General features: G+C 45.1%; 1 protein-coding gene across 1 annotated transcript in view; it reads left to right on the forward strand.

Moving 5' to 3' along the window:
- zfhx3b (zinc finger homeobox 3b) overlaps positions 1 to 16410 on the forward strand; it is a 93495-nt gene that overhangs the window by 29299 nt on the left and 47786 nt on the right. The window contains exon 3 of the mRNA XM_073835643.1: positions 1730 to 1961. Within this exon, the coding sequence (XP_073691744.1) occupies positions 1730 to 1961 (232 nt within the window). The remainder of the gene's footprint in view (positions 1 to 1729; positions 1962 to 16410) is intronic.

Raw genomic sequence — 16410 nt, forward strand, 5'->3', positions numbered from 1 at the left:
ACATATGATACCAGCACCACAATTGCCTTGAAAAAAAAATCCCTTATAGCAATGTTACCCGAAAATTAAATATTACCAGAGAAGGAGAACATTTCAGGGAACATAATATTTTTTTCCCTCTCTCACTGTTGTCAACACCTGATGTGGCCTTAATTGGGTTAAAAATCTAATGTTACTCTGGCTTTGTGCATCCGAAGCCGATGGAAACGCATCTCATCTCTGTGCTGCAGGGCAAAGCCAACTCAGCCGCGTCTTAATGAATCAATTTGTTTTCCCCGACCTTTGTCAGGGTTTGGGGGTGGTCTGTGCAGGAGATTAAGAGCTTCTCCAGAAGAGAGAAAATACATGTTTCGCCAGGCAAAAAAGCAGAGAGATATTTTTACAGATTTGCATCATCTCCTTCATGGTGCAGTTTAGTTGCTTTTTCGTGACTCACGTAACAAAAGGAAGGTAACAGTGAATATGGAGTAAAAAGACCTAGGGAAGATACAGCTATTTATTCACATTATCGAAATTGGCCTTTTTATTTATAGTCTAACAGTAGAAAGCGGACAGGAAATTATGAGCAGAAATGATTGGAAAAGATACAAGCCCCTTAAAGCACCAGAGCTCAATGCGATGAGGAACTTGCACTAGCTCCTGGTCGTGGCTCCAGTCATCTTACGTTTTTTGAATATTAAAGTTACCATGACCTTCATGCACCTTTGTCATATAATTTCAAAGATGTATTGTGCCGTTCTTAGTTCGAACCCAGAAAGGTTATGCTTCCTTTGTTTTACATAGAGTGTGGACAGTAAGTGTGTATTGTCTGACATATATAAATTGCTATAAATCTATCACTCTACATACACAAACATAATTCACCAAAGAGATGATGGCCCTGAAGAATGAATAAGGGGAAAATTGCCATTGATTAATACCGGCAGTATTCACAAAAGTTCATTGGTAGCTTTCGTGAAGCTTATAAAACAATCATGACTTGAAAGAAGACATGAATCAAGGTTAGTCAAGATGTATTAGTAAGTGCTCTCAGCAAACATGCACAGGTGATAACTAGGGATGAGCAGAGAGATCTATAGACCTGCAATGCCTGTATTGTGTTGGTCTTGTCTCATTGATTAGGTGTGGTGTGCTCAATGAACAGAGACTCAGCTTGGGATTGTTGTGTTACCGTTGGGTGTGCGGTGTGGTTGGCTTGTTTTGGGTTTGTGGATCGTAGCACATATCTCTGGTCCCCCCAAGGATCCCTAGACCCTCTTCTGGATATGGTCAGAGCGTCCCACCGCCGCCCCGTCTCTCTCGCTTTGCCTCACTCTCAAAGAAGCAGGATTTGACTCACTGGTGATCAATATTTAGCATCCCATGCATGAAACAGGCAGATGTTTGGAGTTTCCTTTTCAGAGACGAAAGACTTCTCTTGAGTGAAAGGGATCAATGCACTTTCCTCCGTGTGTCCCTGCTCAAGCTCTTCCTGTAGATGCTGACATGCTCCTCTCATCTACCTCACCAGCCCCGGGGACGCCAGCGTCCCTCCTCTGTCTTGTTAGCACACTGAGACTCACGCTCATGCTAAGGTCCAGAGACCAACGTAGTGTTGATGAATGACGTTGACTTTGTGTTAGACAACAGAGTCTTGATTGATAATTGATTTATTCATTTGTAAATGGCATTAGGTATCCCATTCATTAAAAACCCCAAGCTAACTCTCTCGTTTATTCTCTCGCTACAGCATTTGCAGCAGCACGAGAACGCTGTGGAGGGCGAGTCGTGCTACTACCACTGTGTCCTGTGTAACTACTCAACCAAGGCCAAGTTGAACCTCATCCAACACGTCCGTTCCATGAAGCACCAGCGCAGCGAAAGCCTGCGGAAGCTGCAGCGGCTGCAGAAGGGCCTGCCTGAGGAAGAAGAGGAGTTGAGCGCCATCTTCACCATTCGCAAATGTCCGTCTGCCGACACAGGTAAGAAATGTGTATGCTCATCTGATCTTTCTTTAGTAGTTGTGGCGTTCCCCTCTTCTGAAACTGAGAGTGGAAAATTCCCACTCCATTCATAATTCAGACTTGATAATTGATGGACATTGCATTGTAAATAGGCTACAATGTTCATTGTAATGCGGTTTCAGATCCGGTTACCAATAGAGCAGGTTCTTATAATGCCAACGCAGTCACCTGGTTCTTCAGACCTGGTCATGCGGCGTCAGGCGCACTGGAGTTAGTGAGATGTTTCTAAGTGAAAGAGCACAGCACATCTGCCTATGACATCACTGCCGTGGCTCCATGCTCCACTGATGACTGATAAGGCGAGAGGATATCTTAAGGACAATGGCGATCTGGCACAGCACGTTCATTAATACGAGTACAGTCCCCGTGCTGTTCTGCCATTAAACAAACAATCATAGATGCCATTAAACTCCGAAAGGCGAGGGGAGGGGGCGCCAAAAACAAAAGGCGGGGGCCGAGGCCTTAGTCAGGCCATACGTTAGTTAGCCATTAAGATGACAGAGCCGTAGTCAATTAACACACTGTTTCAGCATGGATTTGGTTTTCTAATCATTTTGACTCTTGTGCCCTGACAAAAGACTTTCATTGTGCATTGCTCCCCTCCCTCGCGTGAGCCAGGCGGCCCGAACGGCTCTTAGTGTTGTGTCGTTGGGGGGAGAGAGAGAGAAAACGAAAGACGGCGGGGGGAGTTGGCCTCTAAAGACGCTTTGTTCCGAGGAGGCAGGGATAATGAAGCCAGCGGCCGGGAAATTGCGCAAAAGGCAGTCACAGATCTGAGGAGAATCATTAGAGAACATATTTAGCCGAGCAATTAAGGACAATTAAGCTTTCTGCTCGCTGCACTCCAAATATGTTAATGACTATAGTACAGTGGACAAGTGAACATGCAAAGGCAATAGGAAGGCCCACTTAGGTTAAAAGGGTGGGGGTGCGGGAGATTTAGAGTGTGTTTCTGGGTAGGTGGAGGTAAAGAGTTCACAAACAAGTCTGGTTTTCTCTCTCTCCCTCGTGCTCTCTCTCTTTTTTGGTTGATGTAGCATTTATTTATATATTTTCTTGGCTAACCTTTGATGTGCGTTAATGGATTCCCTTGTTTGTGAGGCTGGTTGGAGGTTAGGTAATGACTCCTGCAGTAGGGATGTGTGGGCAGAGCAGCATGCAGTCGCTACACACACACATATGCAACCCTCTGCCATCTTTTTTTTTCTAGTTGCAGCAATCCAATCGTACCCCCTTGACGTCAAATGAGCCAACAACTCACAAACAACACATTATGTCTGCCGTGCGGCGCAACTTTTCCAAACTCTTCCAGGATTAGTCAGATGAGATGTTCTTTGTAGTGAGAAATTGCTGCATTCTTTGATGATGGCTGATTGCGTGGCCATGCAAGCTTTTTGATGTATTTAATTACTGGCTTTTTCTAGACTAGATATTATTGAATTTCTGTACCTTCAGGAGAGAATATGTAGGTGATTAAGGTTGAGGTCTAGCCCAGTGCTGACTGGGAAATGCTGGTGAAGGACAAGGTGAGTGTAAATCGACCAGCAGCTCAAAAGGGAACCAGCCTGCCTCTTATTATCAGCTATTGTTTCCTACGCGGACGGAATAAGCGAGAGAGAGAGAGAGAGGGGTCCCAGCATCCCTGTCCTTTGATAGCTGATACCTGCCAACTGACGTCAGGATCGGGACTGCGAGTGCTCTGTTAGGGAGACTGGGTCTTCAGAGAGGAACCGCTGTCCTAATAGCCTTTGACGCTCTGTTTACCAAACGGAGCGGGCTGCAGACGGAGCGTTGAACAGCTGATTGATTGCCCTACAGATGCAGGATCAAACTCAAGCTCCTGTCGGCCAAGCCGTGGCCCACTGCTCAGCTTGAAAACAAGTCCCGTCCATTTAAATAGCGGGGCCAAAGTTGACTGACTCTTTTCAACTCTTGTATGTATAAATAAGTATATATATTTAAAGGTCAGTTAAACGAAATGAGGTGTGTAATAAAGAATGTCGGACTTCTTCGCCTGTTCCAGCTCCCTGCTTCGGCATCTTGTTCGAATTACGCTGATAATGAACATACTTCTTCATCAGCGCATACGAAATATTGCTAATTCCTCACTGCCGTCCACCGCGCTTTTGAACCCGCCCTCTCCCAGACTACCTTTACACTTCTTAATGTCCTACCTCCCTTACCCAACTGAAACCATTCCCTGATGGTGTAATATTTAATTTCCTCCCCACTAGCTCTTCTGAGGCACTGGGCTCTTTCTTGTGGTTGAGGCACAGTTGCTAAAGTGGTAGAAGGCTCCCCTGCTTGTTAAAACAAAGCTGGCCCTGGATTTCTGGGTCAGCTAGGCAGCAATTCCCTTGGCTGCTGCCGTGCGGTGTGCAGCTCTGTTGGTGTTAGGTGCTGGGCTTCTTCCCCAAGCAGAGCTCGACTTTCCTACTCCCTACTTTTCTCACCCTGGCATTTCCGATGACCCTGGGCAACAACAATGTAGACTGAGAAGTTTTTAGAAACCCCTAACTCTAAGTATTAAACTAGTACTACATCCTACACCATTTTGTTCTATGGACATGAAATATACCTCAAATCATGTAACTTGTTGAGGAGAGTTGTGTATTCTAAGCAACTAAAACATCTAGCTTTTAATTGGTCTAGAATTCACTGAGTTCAGAACGTAGTACACAGACAGTCACATGAACTAGGATATGCGACGGCAACCTAAAAATCTCTATGCCGAATGATTAGTGTGGAGGCTTATGAATTAAGAGCCCCCAGTAACGTACTTTAACCAACAGATACAGCACTTTAATAGTTCCCAAATTAAGGCTGCACAGCCACCCCTGAGGGAGGTCTTCCGCGTCTCTCTGTAGAACTGTCACATTCCATTTTCTGGTCATTTGTTAACAATATCAATGAGGATCATTTTTAAAAAAAGATCCATACCACTAATTCAGAGAAAGTGTGCCATAGCAGATGCTGTTGATGAAAACAATTGATTGTGGAAATATTGATTAGCGTTGTTTTCAGTACTGATCCATACTGTATGGTGTTATGATATTGTTTTCTCTCAGAACTAACCAAGTTCAGGCTTGATTAAAGTAACCAATCACCTGTGAATACATGCCAGCTAAGCATTATTAGACCCATAACGAACACAATACAAGATATTCAGATATGGCATTACATGCACAAATATGTTAAATCTGCATGGTGATGGTGGTGGTGTCTGGGCACGAGTGCAGATGGTGTAGTCTGGGTTTCTGTGCCATATTATTTTTTGCCCTCTGATTTGCCCACTGAGTGCCAAGGCGGCAGAGTTTCCCATCCAATTAGAGCAGTGCATGGATAAAAGGCAGGCATTGTTTTAATTCCTGCCCCCGCATTGAAAATGTGCTGCTCAAGCATGCCATTCTCTTACTGGTTGTCCATTTGTCGTTCTTAACCCTTTCGCTCGCTACAACACAAAGGAGCTCTCTCTGCAAGAAGGGTTTCCCAAAATTATAAACCTCAGGCGCCCAAGACAACACACACTAACACATGCTTACACGGACACAGTCAGCTTCCCGAGTGTGTGCGTGCGTGAGTGTGTCTGAGTTTGATGTGTGGGAAGAGACACTACAGCAGCAGATGACAGGTTTTATGAGTGATGTTCACCAGGGCATATAGCTGGATGACACATTGGGGTCTCTCATTTCAGTAGACTTAATGGACTGAAGTTTTTTTGAACATTGCAGACTGACAGATACAGAGAGTAAGAAAAGAGGTAAGTCGAATTGAAAGATGGTTAGTTGGCTTTTTGATGGCGCTACAGGCCTTTGGGTGGCATTGCTTACAGCCCAGCCTGGAAGATTTGTGTATGTTTGTAGGAGAGAGGAGAGAAAGCTGTTTTGGAGTGCGCACACATTGCACTGGCACTGTGGATTAGCTGCTGATGTAAATCTTTTTCAGTCGCAGATGGCAGCGCAGTGATCGCTGAGCTATGACGTGCTGCAGGAAATCCCTGTCTGTAGACACGGGAACAGCGGCCTGCTTGGCTTCTTGTGCCAACTGCAGCCCTCCCCTCTCAGTGCCCAAGCGGGAGAGGGAAGTGCACTGAGACTATAAACTAGACTTTGACTGATCCAAGGGTCAATGACATGACTATTTTTATGTAGAGAATAAAATTCATACTTGCGAGAATTTCCCCCTTTTTTAGTTGTCGATGTTATGTATTACTGGCTCCTCAACCTGGTTTGCATTTTTAAAAATGCAATCGCAAGCATGCCGCTTTAGCTTGTTTTTGATCTCTCATCTTTCAGCTCTTTCATCGTGAGTCATGTTTTTCACGAGATTTGTACCCAAGGATTCCACATCCTAAGTCCAATTCCGTGTCAGCTGAGTTACCGATTTTTGTCATGAGATCAGATAAAACAGAGTCACAGTTTCTTCCTGTTCCAGCACGCATTGTTCTCTCCCTACAACCTGCCAGCAGCCTTGTGAATAGTATCAGCTACTATGCAAGACTACATTGCATGCACAGATTAATGCATTATTAAAGCAAACGCTGGATGTTTGCTGGGCTCTTTGCTTTACTTACTAAAGCCCTTGGACGACGGACAGGAAATGTCAAGTGAGAGGAGAGTTGAGCGGTGTTAAAAAGTCCTTACCTTTATTTTTACTGAACTGGAATGGCACCCTAAGCTCAGAGAGATGTGTATGTGTATGTGTGTGCACATTTGTTTGTATCTGTTTCTTATTGACTGGGGCCACATGTCTGCATGAATCACATAAAGCATGTGCATTCCGCAGGGGAAGAGGCGCTATGAAGGCTGGCTAGGGCTATCCAGGGCAAGGCTCGTGTCTGGACCCAGGGCCTCGTATAGCCCTGCAGACAGCAGCCGGGCCTGGAATGTCCTATCCTTTTTACATGCTTGTTAAAATGCAAAGAAAACCTTCCCAGAAACAGGATATTATAGCCGCTAACCACGACCCCCACGCCCCAACCATGCCATGGTACATCTGAATAAAGACAGGGCAACTCATGCAACAAACATCATTGAGGCTTCTTTTAATAAAGTCTGGTATTGCTGGGATGCTGCTGGAGATGAAGGGAAGCGATCCGATTGGCAAGGGCCCCACCGAGGGCCTGGAGGGCCTCGGGTCGGCTCCTCTCGGACGTCTGTCCCCTAATCCGCAGCTGAAGGGCACAGCCTAGCAGAGGAAATTGTTTTTAGTCCGCTGAGCGTGCCACGAATTTCATAAATGCATTACCTTTCATTTTGAAAAATATTAAAATGAAACTGGCCCTTTTATTAAAGAGCCTAAGTGATGGCTTTATGGATTTTCCACTCAGCGCAACGTTGGGCAGGGCTCATATGTCCGCGCCAAGCTCACACAAGGAAGTCTTTTCTTTGTCGGTTGGTTTATAGACAGCCGCTGTATAAATTCCTTCCCTGGCTCATCCTGCTACTGCAAATTGACCAAGAAGCGGTATTGCTATTCTGGGATTGTCTGTGAATCAAAGCGGATTGCGTGGCGATTTCTGCCGTTTTACTGTCCGAACCCGGACAGCTCTGACCACTGGCTCCCCTAACAGGGAGGTGAGAGGGGCATGGGTCAAACGGAGGGCCTCGAAGCAATACATGTGTGTTTATGTGTGTACGTCAAGTGTGCATGTTCAAAACAGAGCCTGTTTCTCCGCTCCATTTCGATCTGGAGATGATAAGAGGGTGTAAATTGTACAAGTGCAGCAGATTTGTATTGTATACAGGCTCACATGTTCACAGACACCCAATTAACACGCATGTGGGTGTTCACACACCCACAGTGGGATCCTGCGTGTGGGTGAGAGAGGCCTCCTCTGTCATCAAGCCCACTTCAGGGCCCTCCATTTCAGGCCGTTGTGAGGTGTGCTGCCCGGAGTGAGCGCAGAGAGCATTATAATATTAGTTTCGCTCCCCCTCTTTCATTCCCTTCACCCGTCATTACGAGACACTCTCCCTGAAAGCTGATCCAAAAGATAGACAGTCCATCAGGAGGCAGTCATCTCATTTGTACTTACCAAACGTGCTAATGAGTTCTATTCCGGGGCCTGGAGGCTGCGGTGGGGAGCGCGAGCGGGGCGCGAGGGTTTCGGGTGGCAGGCTGAAGGCTCGCGCTCGTCCTGTGTCAGTCAGGGCACTAAGACCGCAGAGGACAGGAACTGTCAGTCATGTGTCCAAGCCGACTGCAGCTAAGCAGAAATGTGCGGCTGGAGGAGAAACAGCAGATGACATGGAGAGAGTTGAAAAGGTCTTTAGTAGTGAAAGACCGATATATGATGTTCTTTTCTGTACGAATTGTTGACCACTTTGAGATTATTATTGTCACCCACTGACTGTAATTTAAGCATCCAAAATTGTGTATTTCTGTACTTTTTGTTATATATTACAATATAATATAATATAACATATCCTTTTGATATGCATGTATAAATGTAGTCTCTAAATGTGGAGCTCTTCTCCAAGTATTCTGAAGTGATCTTTGGAATGTCAGATGTTAAGAAATCACTGGCTGTACATTCATATAGATTTTTCTTTTAGTTATGGATGTCAGTTACACTTGAGACTGAAGCCAATGGGTTTCTGGCTGCTTTCAGATTTGGCATTTGATGCCACGCTGCTACTTCAGTGAGACGGCTGATTTTTCCCTCAGTTAGAGTTTCATCAGTTTGGTGTGACCACAGGCTATAAAAAACACAGAGGGATCGAGAAAGATGGAGTTTTCCCATCGTCGATCAGAGACAGTGAAAGTTTTAGATTTTTGTCTTTTTTTAATAAGCTGATTTGTCCCCTCTAGAGAGGAAGCGAAAGATCAAAAGCTATGATCTTTGGTTGTGGATGAGCTGCCTGTGTCTTCAACATACAGTTCTGACAGCAGAATGCCCTCTCTCTCCGACTGCGGCTTCTCAGGGCAACTAGCACATGAAACAATCGCTCGCTGATGGGAAGATGCACGTTTCATCGCAGACATGCTGTCTGTTGTTTTGCGGCTAGAGCGCAGAGGATCGGGCTCTTACACACACATAAATACTGAAGAGAGCCATCTTGTCCCTCTGACCTGTCAATTAGAGGCAGCCAAGCAGATGGCACTGATGAGAGAAGCAGGAATAATTCAATATTCCACCCTGCTAACCTTTACCTGTGGAGCCGCACGGCAGCCATTGATTCAGCCCTCGCTTGATTATTCACACACAGCCCAGAGGAGAGAAGGAGCGAGCGACAGAAGTGGGGACGGAGGGATGTTAGGAAAGGCAAGACGGCTGATCAATGTGACATTAGTGTATTCTGACAGGGGTCTTTGAGGGGAGCGAAGGCAGGATTCTTACACGAAGATGCCATCATGTTCGCTCCTTGTATGTGCCCGGCAAAACTTCACAGGCAAGAAACAGCGATTCTCACGCTGTAGGCTGGCGCAGGGCTTATCGATTAGCCACACTGTAACATGTGGTTAGCGTTGTTGATGAAGACTTCTGATTAGTCTGCATACTGCTGCAGAGGCCTTCTGGGGCAATACGATGCCCCTTCAAGGCCTTGTTTGTCCAAAATGGGCTCGTCCGGATTCCTGACAGAGCGCGAGGTCTGTTTGACCAGATGTGAGGGCTCCTTTGCCCAGCAATGGTCAGAGACAAGCTGCTATTTGTTTTTGACAAACTGGGACATTCCTGGAGTTTGACTGGGCCAGATTTATGACGTCTCAAGCTTTCACACTATCTCTTTGTCTGCTTGGACTCTGTCTCTGTCATTTCTGTTTTATTAGCTGCTCACAGACACTTTCTCACTGCAGCCCGTTCAGATGGGTCTGAGCCCACTGATTGATGATATTTAGACAAAGACGTTCAGTGCAAAGTGAATGTTGTGTATTTATTCTAGCACTTTGCGTCTTGTCGAACCACAACCGGATAAAGTACGAACAAAGTCACAATAGCTGCCACGGCATATCAAAGGCTGAGTTCTCGTGAAAAGAATCAAAGCCATTTTTGCAAGTCTTGGTGTCAATTTATGGCCATTTGGCAGTGATCGCACCTTTATTTTAGCCGTTTTTTTACCAGCCCTACGTAAAGACAGCGGAACAATAGCACTACTGAGCCTGAATTTCCCTCTTTCTTTGTTTTACGCGTTGCCTGTTAAACGCTTACTGCATATGCAATCATTGTCTGTTGATTTCCAATCCTTGCTGCAGTTTACAAGCTTTTTTGCCCTTTTTATTGCGCTGGGATTCTTGGCATGGTCATTCGCAGAGGTCTTGGAGTGCATTTTTTTTTTCGGCTAGAAATGAGTTTTAAAGACACAGAGAAGGGAAGGGAAGAAGGCAAATATGTCAGAAGGTTCCAGCTCAAGCCACCCTGACCAATTGAAAGCATTAAAGATGAATAATCCACAGTTCAGAAAGCAAGCAAAGGTCAATTTTCATGCTAACTGCTCAGTCACCGTACAGGAGTGCTCTGTGTATCGAGTCAATTCAGCTGTGCCGTACAGTCAAGAGGGAAAGACACGCAATTCCAGCCCCACTTTAGAGCCGTGTGGCACTGCATTAGAGCAAGTGCCGCTATTAAAAGCTGCCCTCTCTTTTCTCCGCTCATTCTCTATGGTCAATGACTCTACACACCTGTTTTGAAGACTTCCTTAGAGTTCCTCTCACTCTGAAGGCCTAACAATCAGCTCATACGCCCTTAAAACTTTGCAGCTCTTTAGAAATGGAGTTTTTATCACTAGATATTAAGTTTTATAATGTTCATATGTTTCGTAACTCTCAAGCAAGCGGTTAGCATGCCAGAAACACACTTGTGAGGGCCTTGTTTTCTCTCTCTCTCTCCATATTTGCCCTCCGTCTTTACTGTTGCCCATATGTAGGGGGTGCAGATGGAGCCCAATGTAGGACTTAAATCAGAATAAAGGGATTTAATTTGTGTGTCTCTGGTCCCTGCTTATCTGAATATTCAAACAGGCACTAATAGTGTCTCAGAAGGGTGGTTGAGCAGACAGGGACGGAAATTAGCATGAACTTACCAGAATCACTCCGCTCTGTGTCCTTAATGAGCCAATGCTGTGGAGCAGCCATAGAGATGACAAGCCAACCCGTGCCTATTAAAGAAAACATACTGTACACACACACACACACACACACACACACAATTGCTCGCTTCACATCTACTAGTCCTAAAAATTTCAAATCCATTCCCATGGTGTCAGTCATTTAAACCAGCGCAAACCAGACACATCAACAAACGATGAATAATACAGCGAACCTCTGTTTATCGCTGAGCACAGCCTAGAGACTCAAACGATTATTAGTAGAGTGTAATATATTAATAGTACATACCATTTCTCAGACCACAGTCAAAAAGAAGTGAGAGGAAATTTTTTTAAATGTGTCTTTTGCGTGGATTTGCCAAATATCACAAACAGTTGTAAAGGAGGTGGAGAAGCTTATAGAGTGGGAGGGGAGGGTTCATGGTCGGGATGGAGCCACGGTGTAGGTGTCCGAAATGACCATGCAGGTCGCTGTCAATCACGCCATGCCTGGCGCTAATCTGCTCCTGGTTTAGTATCCAAGTTGCCTGTGTCAGTGGCAGGGAGGAATTAGGCCAAAATGGACCCTTTTTTTGTAATGTAAAACGGGTAAGAAAATCTAATTGGGAAGGGAGGAAAGAGCGATGTCTCCTTTGTTTAAGGGTCTTCCGCAGTCACTTTGCCGGCCCTATTGTGCGCAAACTCACAATAGCATTAATTTGTGCTCCTGGTCTGGGTTCTTCCTTTCTCAGCTTGGCTGTGCAGTCAGCTCCTGTCCGTTCCACTCTGTCTCCATGCTTCACCTCCACGCCCCAACAGAGCCCAAAAAAAGAGTGGCTGAGAAACAGAAGTCCCCATGTCAAAATCCTATATACGCACCCTTTTTTCTTATTCGGACCCATTAAATGAAGGCAAATTCTTTCGGGCTTTGTCTGCTCAACAATTCCCACCTCCAGGAAAGTTTTTTTTTTTCCCAGAGAAATCCATTTCTCGGACGAAGCCCGAGTCTCTCCCCAAATGTTATCTGATTTCAGGCGTTCAGGATTTTAATGAGAAATGATTGAGTTTTGATTGCTCAAAGAGTTAAGTGCCGCTCTCACCATCAATACCGAGCGAGTTCCCGGCCACAAGAGATTTCGCTTCCGAAGTCTAAAACCGCTCGACTCCCATCCAGAGAACGTGAGGGGGAAGGACTATGACTAGTAATAACTGATGAGCAGATAATTAAAAGCACTTCACTGCTGATTTTATTATTCTTTAAGATAAAAAAAGTTCAACCCAAACACTTTCAAGTGTATCCGTCTGACAGAGGAAACCCTCAGAAGGCGTAGGACGCCTTGTTTGTCCTAATGGCCGAGCTCCAAGTCATTTTGAGTCCTAACTGTATCTGACCGATCAGCCGAATGATAGTGCGACATTGTACTTGATCATAAACAGACTCTGCTCTGAGAGTGATTCCTCTCAAGTGCGACAGCTGCTCCAGTCGTCTTTTATCTGAAGATAGGAGCCATCTTTAAATTAGCTCTTGAACATTGCTACAAAAGAAGTGCTCTTAAAGCATATGAGATCCTCTTACAAATGCTACATGTAAATGTGGTGTGACTTAGCACCCTGCCTTTTACTCTGAGTAAGCAGGAATTGAAGAAATGTGACACTTGAGATATGAAGCTATTGAAATATTATGAAAATCATTGCAATGAATGGCTGCAAAATAAGATTCCTGGTTAGTCCACTCATTCTGGTCCACATTGAATGACAGATGGATGTTCAAAGAATGACATCCCCCATCTCTCTCGCAGATTTGCCCCTTGCCCTCTTCTTTTGTGCTAATTGAATAATGACTAACCTTGTCATATTTAGTGCACTATTAACGGCCCCGTGCCTTGTGCAGGTGTAATCATGCGTGATAAAAAATGGGCCAAAGTTACTCAGCTACATGTAGTCTTGTGCACATTAAAGTGTCCTTTTTTTGTCGGAAAGGTCATTCATAACTTGGTTGCGCCGTTGATGTACAGTGAGAGATATTGATTGATTAATGCATAAGTGCTCGGAATCCATTTGGCTCAGTGAAAGGGAATGGAGGGAGGACCTCTCTCTCTCACTCTCTCTCTCTCCCTGTCTCTCACTCTTTATATTTTCACCTCTCCCCCCATTGTTCGAAGGGCATCATTTTTCGCTGGCTGGGTTTAAGGGACAAAAGGCCTGTTTCTGCCAAGTAATGCATTCAAAGGAGCATTGATTCTCATCAGTGTCAGTTGAATTACTCTCAAAGCCTTGACAAGGATTGCTCTTATTTTAACCTCCTGTTTTTTTTTCTGCCTGAAGAGAATTTCCTGCCCCAAACTCCCCCTCTGTGTCCAAAGGAAGGGGCCTTTTTCAACCATAGGTGTCCACCTTACATGAATAAATATAGATTGCGATGGATGAGAGTATAAAATGCAGGTCCTATGATTGAATTGTGTATGGACCCACACGCATTCAGCGCTTTCTGGACCTGTGTGTTCATTTATGATGCAATCGGCTGTTACTATAGACTGTCGTGGGGCGTTAAACCATGCCACCGCTGTGCGTTCATTGTCTGTCTGCAGATTAATTCTGCAAAGACATGGATGTGCTCCCCAACAAACGCTGGGAGTCCCCCCCAGTCTGGCCAGGAGGGTTTTTTTGGGTAGGGTCAAGGGGTCAGTACCTTTGCGCAACATGACAAGGCAGGAAAGAGCTTCATCAGCCTGCTCCTCAGCGGGAAGCTCTGTGAACCGAGCTCCTGAAAAGCTGCTCGCCTGCCTGAGAAGCTGAGAGAGACCCCAGGCCTGTGAACCCACTCAGCCCTGCGGCTTTCATCTCCTCTGGGGAAACCTCCATTACATGCCCTCTCCCTCCGGACTGATTACGGCTACTGATAATGCCCGTATACACACACACACATACTCTGTGATATCCTGCTGGAGTTTGCCCAAAGTGAGTAGCAAAAACTAATGATTTGAAGGCAATAGCTGCGGAATATGTATGCAATTAAAAGGAAGAAAATGCAAGTTGTGTTTGATAATGTCGTTTCAGATTAGTTTTCATCAAATGCGATCTTTTAGGAAAAGATAGCTGCATTACGGCACGGCTTGAATGCGGTGCAGCGAATACCGTAATCACCCTACTGTTGAAAGGTAATTCTGTGGAATATATGGAGAGTCGCCGCGTGGCCATTTGTGCGTCCGGTTTAGCGCAATGAGAAACAACATATTAATGACAACGGCCATTCAACAGCGGAGGCAGTGGGCAATATCTGAATTAGCCCTCTTACGCTCGTGGTGAAATTGCATTAATGCCGCTCGCAGCTGTCATTCTCAGAAAAGCCCATCTTTAAGAACTTTGCTTTGGGGGAATGAAAAACAATCATATAATGGTATAGTAATTTATGCGGGCCAATGTTTTTCAAATGTTGTAGTAATTATGAGAAATTCTCTTACTTTCTCCTGCACAGGCGTGGAGAGTGAAATCTCATTTCCGAGGGAAAAGCGGGGAAAAGGAACACCCTGAATAATCATTGTGTTTAATGCTCTAGTCATAATCCCAGGTTTTATGATGGTTTTCTAATGATTTTCTAATGATGTTAAATATTAGTAGAGAGTGCAGCTATAATTTGAACGCAGCGGTCGTTTTTGCAACGCTCTATCAGCGCACCCGATTGCAACAGCAATGAATATTGCGGCGGGGAATAAGATTTAGGGTCCATTCCTTTTGGTGTTTTATTTTTCCATCTCCCTGTCCTCCATAAATCCTCATCAGGTCCCTTTCCCTATTCCTCCTGCCTAAGCCGCCGCCACCTTAACCCGCGCTTCCCAGGTGGGAACGCAATTAGGTGCCGGGGCCATTTCATTCAGTGCCACTGTCTGTCTGCTCGCTCTCTGCAGTCATTTGTACTGAAAAAAATGCCCCTCTCAAATGAGTTGCACCAGCCCTGGTGGAGCAAGCACCTCAGTGGTCCCCTGGGAAATAACAGCATAAAAAAAGAGGGGAAGGGAGGAGGTGGGAGAGGTAAAGGGGATTGGAGGGGGGAAATGGAATGGACCGAGAAGGGGGAAAAAAATGCTCTGAATGGCTATCAAACGAATGCCGGCAAGAGCGTGGTCCCTGATGACTGGCAACGCACAGCAAAATATGTATTGGAGACAAAGCCTTTGTCTTCTTCCTGGGCCCCTACAATGAATTACACCCCCCCCCCCACACACCCCAACACACCACCACCACCACCCAGCTTTTTAATTAAATGGCTGCTGTTCCATCTCTCTATCCGTAGCTCCCCATTACAGAGGCTAGATAAGGGATTGCTATCTGTAGCATGTTAAGAAAGGCTGCTGGGCAGCCAAGCCTCATGAAATTTGTCACAAGATCTCATTTTCCTCATTGCCAGACGTGATGCTTATAATTGATGTGGAGGCAGTAGTAATTTATTGGCCGTCTGCAATTATCATCCCCTACGAGCTGGGGGTTGTGACTGCAATTTAGATGGTGTGGTGGGGTGGAATGGGGGGGGGGGCAGCGAGAAACAAGACGGGAGGGGGTGCGTTGCATGCATCAATGCAGGATCCTTTTGTAATTCTTTTCTTTCAAAGCCATGATCACCTGAGGATGCAAAGTAACATCCCGATGCTTTGAATGAACGAGGCATGAAGTCTAGATTTAAATGGCACCATATTCTCACAGGAAGCAGCCATTTGACAGGTAAAGTGACCAAACGTGATCTCTTTTAATGTGCCCTAGCTCCCTGAGATAGTGTAAAGTCAGCAAATCAGAAGGGAGCTTGTCGTTTTCTAAAAGCTCTTGCAACTTTTTTGTGCAATATGCATCAGACAGGCTTCCATCACTACCTTTTCCTTGCGGTCCGTCCTAACACGATTCTTTCCCCAATTCCCTCATCACTCCTGGGAGCATTTCTAATGCAGTCATTTGAATACTGAAGAGGATCAGGGACTTGCACTCTATCATTGCGAAATGCAATCAAGCATTTATTATTATATTTTAATCAATTCTTGAATTTATTTTCCTTATTACCTTTTACTGGCAGATCTAATTGGGAAGAGAAGAGAAAAGAAACAACAACCAAGGGCAAGTAGACACTGTATACCATGAAGGAAATGTATCCATTCAGTGTGAAATAGCCAGAAATCAATCTCTTTTTTTTTTCTTGTTTAATGTTCACTCGCACTGTTTTGATTTTCATCTGTGTCTCAAGTTCATTAATTTCCCTTTTCTGGTCATAACATTAAACAATCGATAAATAAATCCTCCAATTGCCAGTATGAGCCGAGCAGCTGCTGCTTTAAAAACAGGCAGTCATTAACACAGAAATATCATTAGTGATTTTAGACTGAAATGAGTGTTTGGGG

The sequence above is a fragment of the Garra rufa genome, chromosome 3, assembly GCF_049309525.1.
Source record: "Garra rufa chromosome 3, GarRuf1.0, whole genome shotgun sequence".
Classification (NCBI taxonomy): domain Eukaryota; kingdom Metazoa; phylum Chordata; class Actinopteri; order Cypriniformes; family Cyprinidae; genus Garra; species Garra rufa.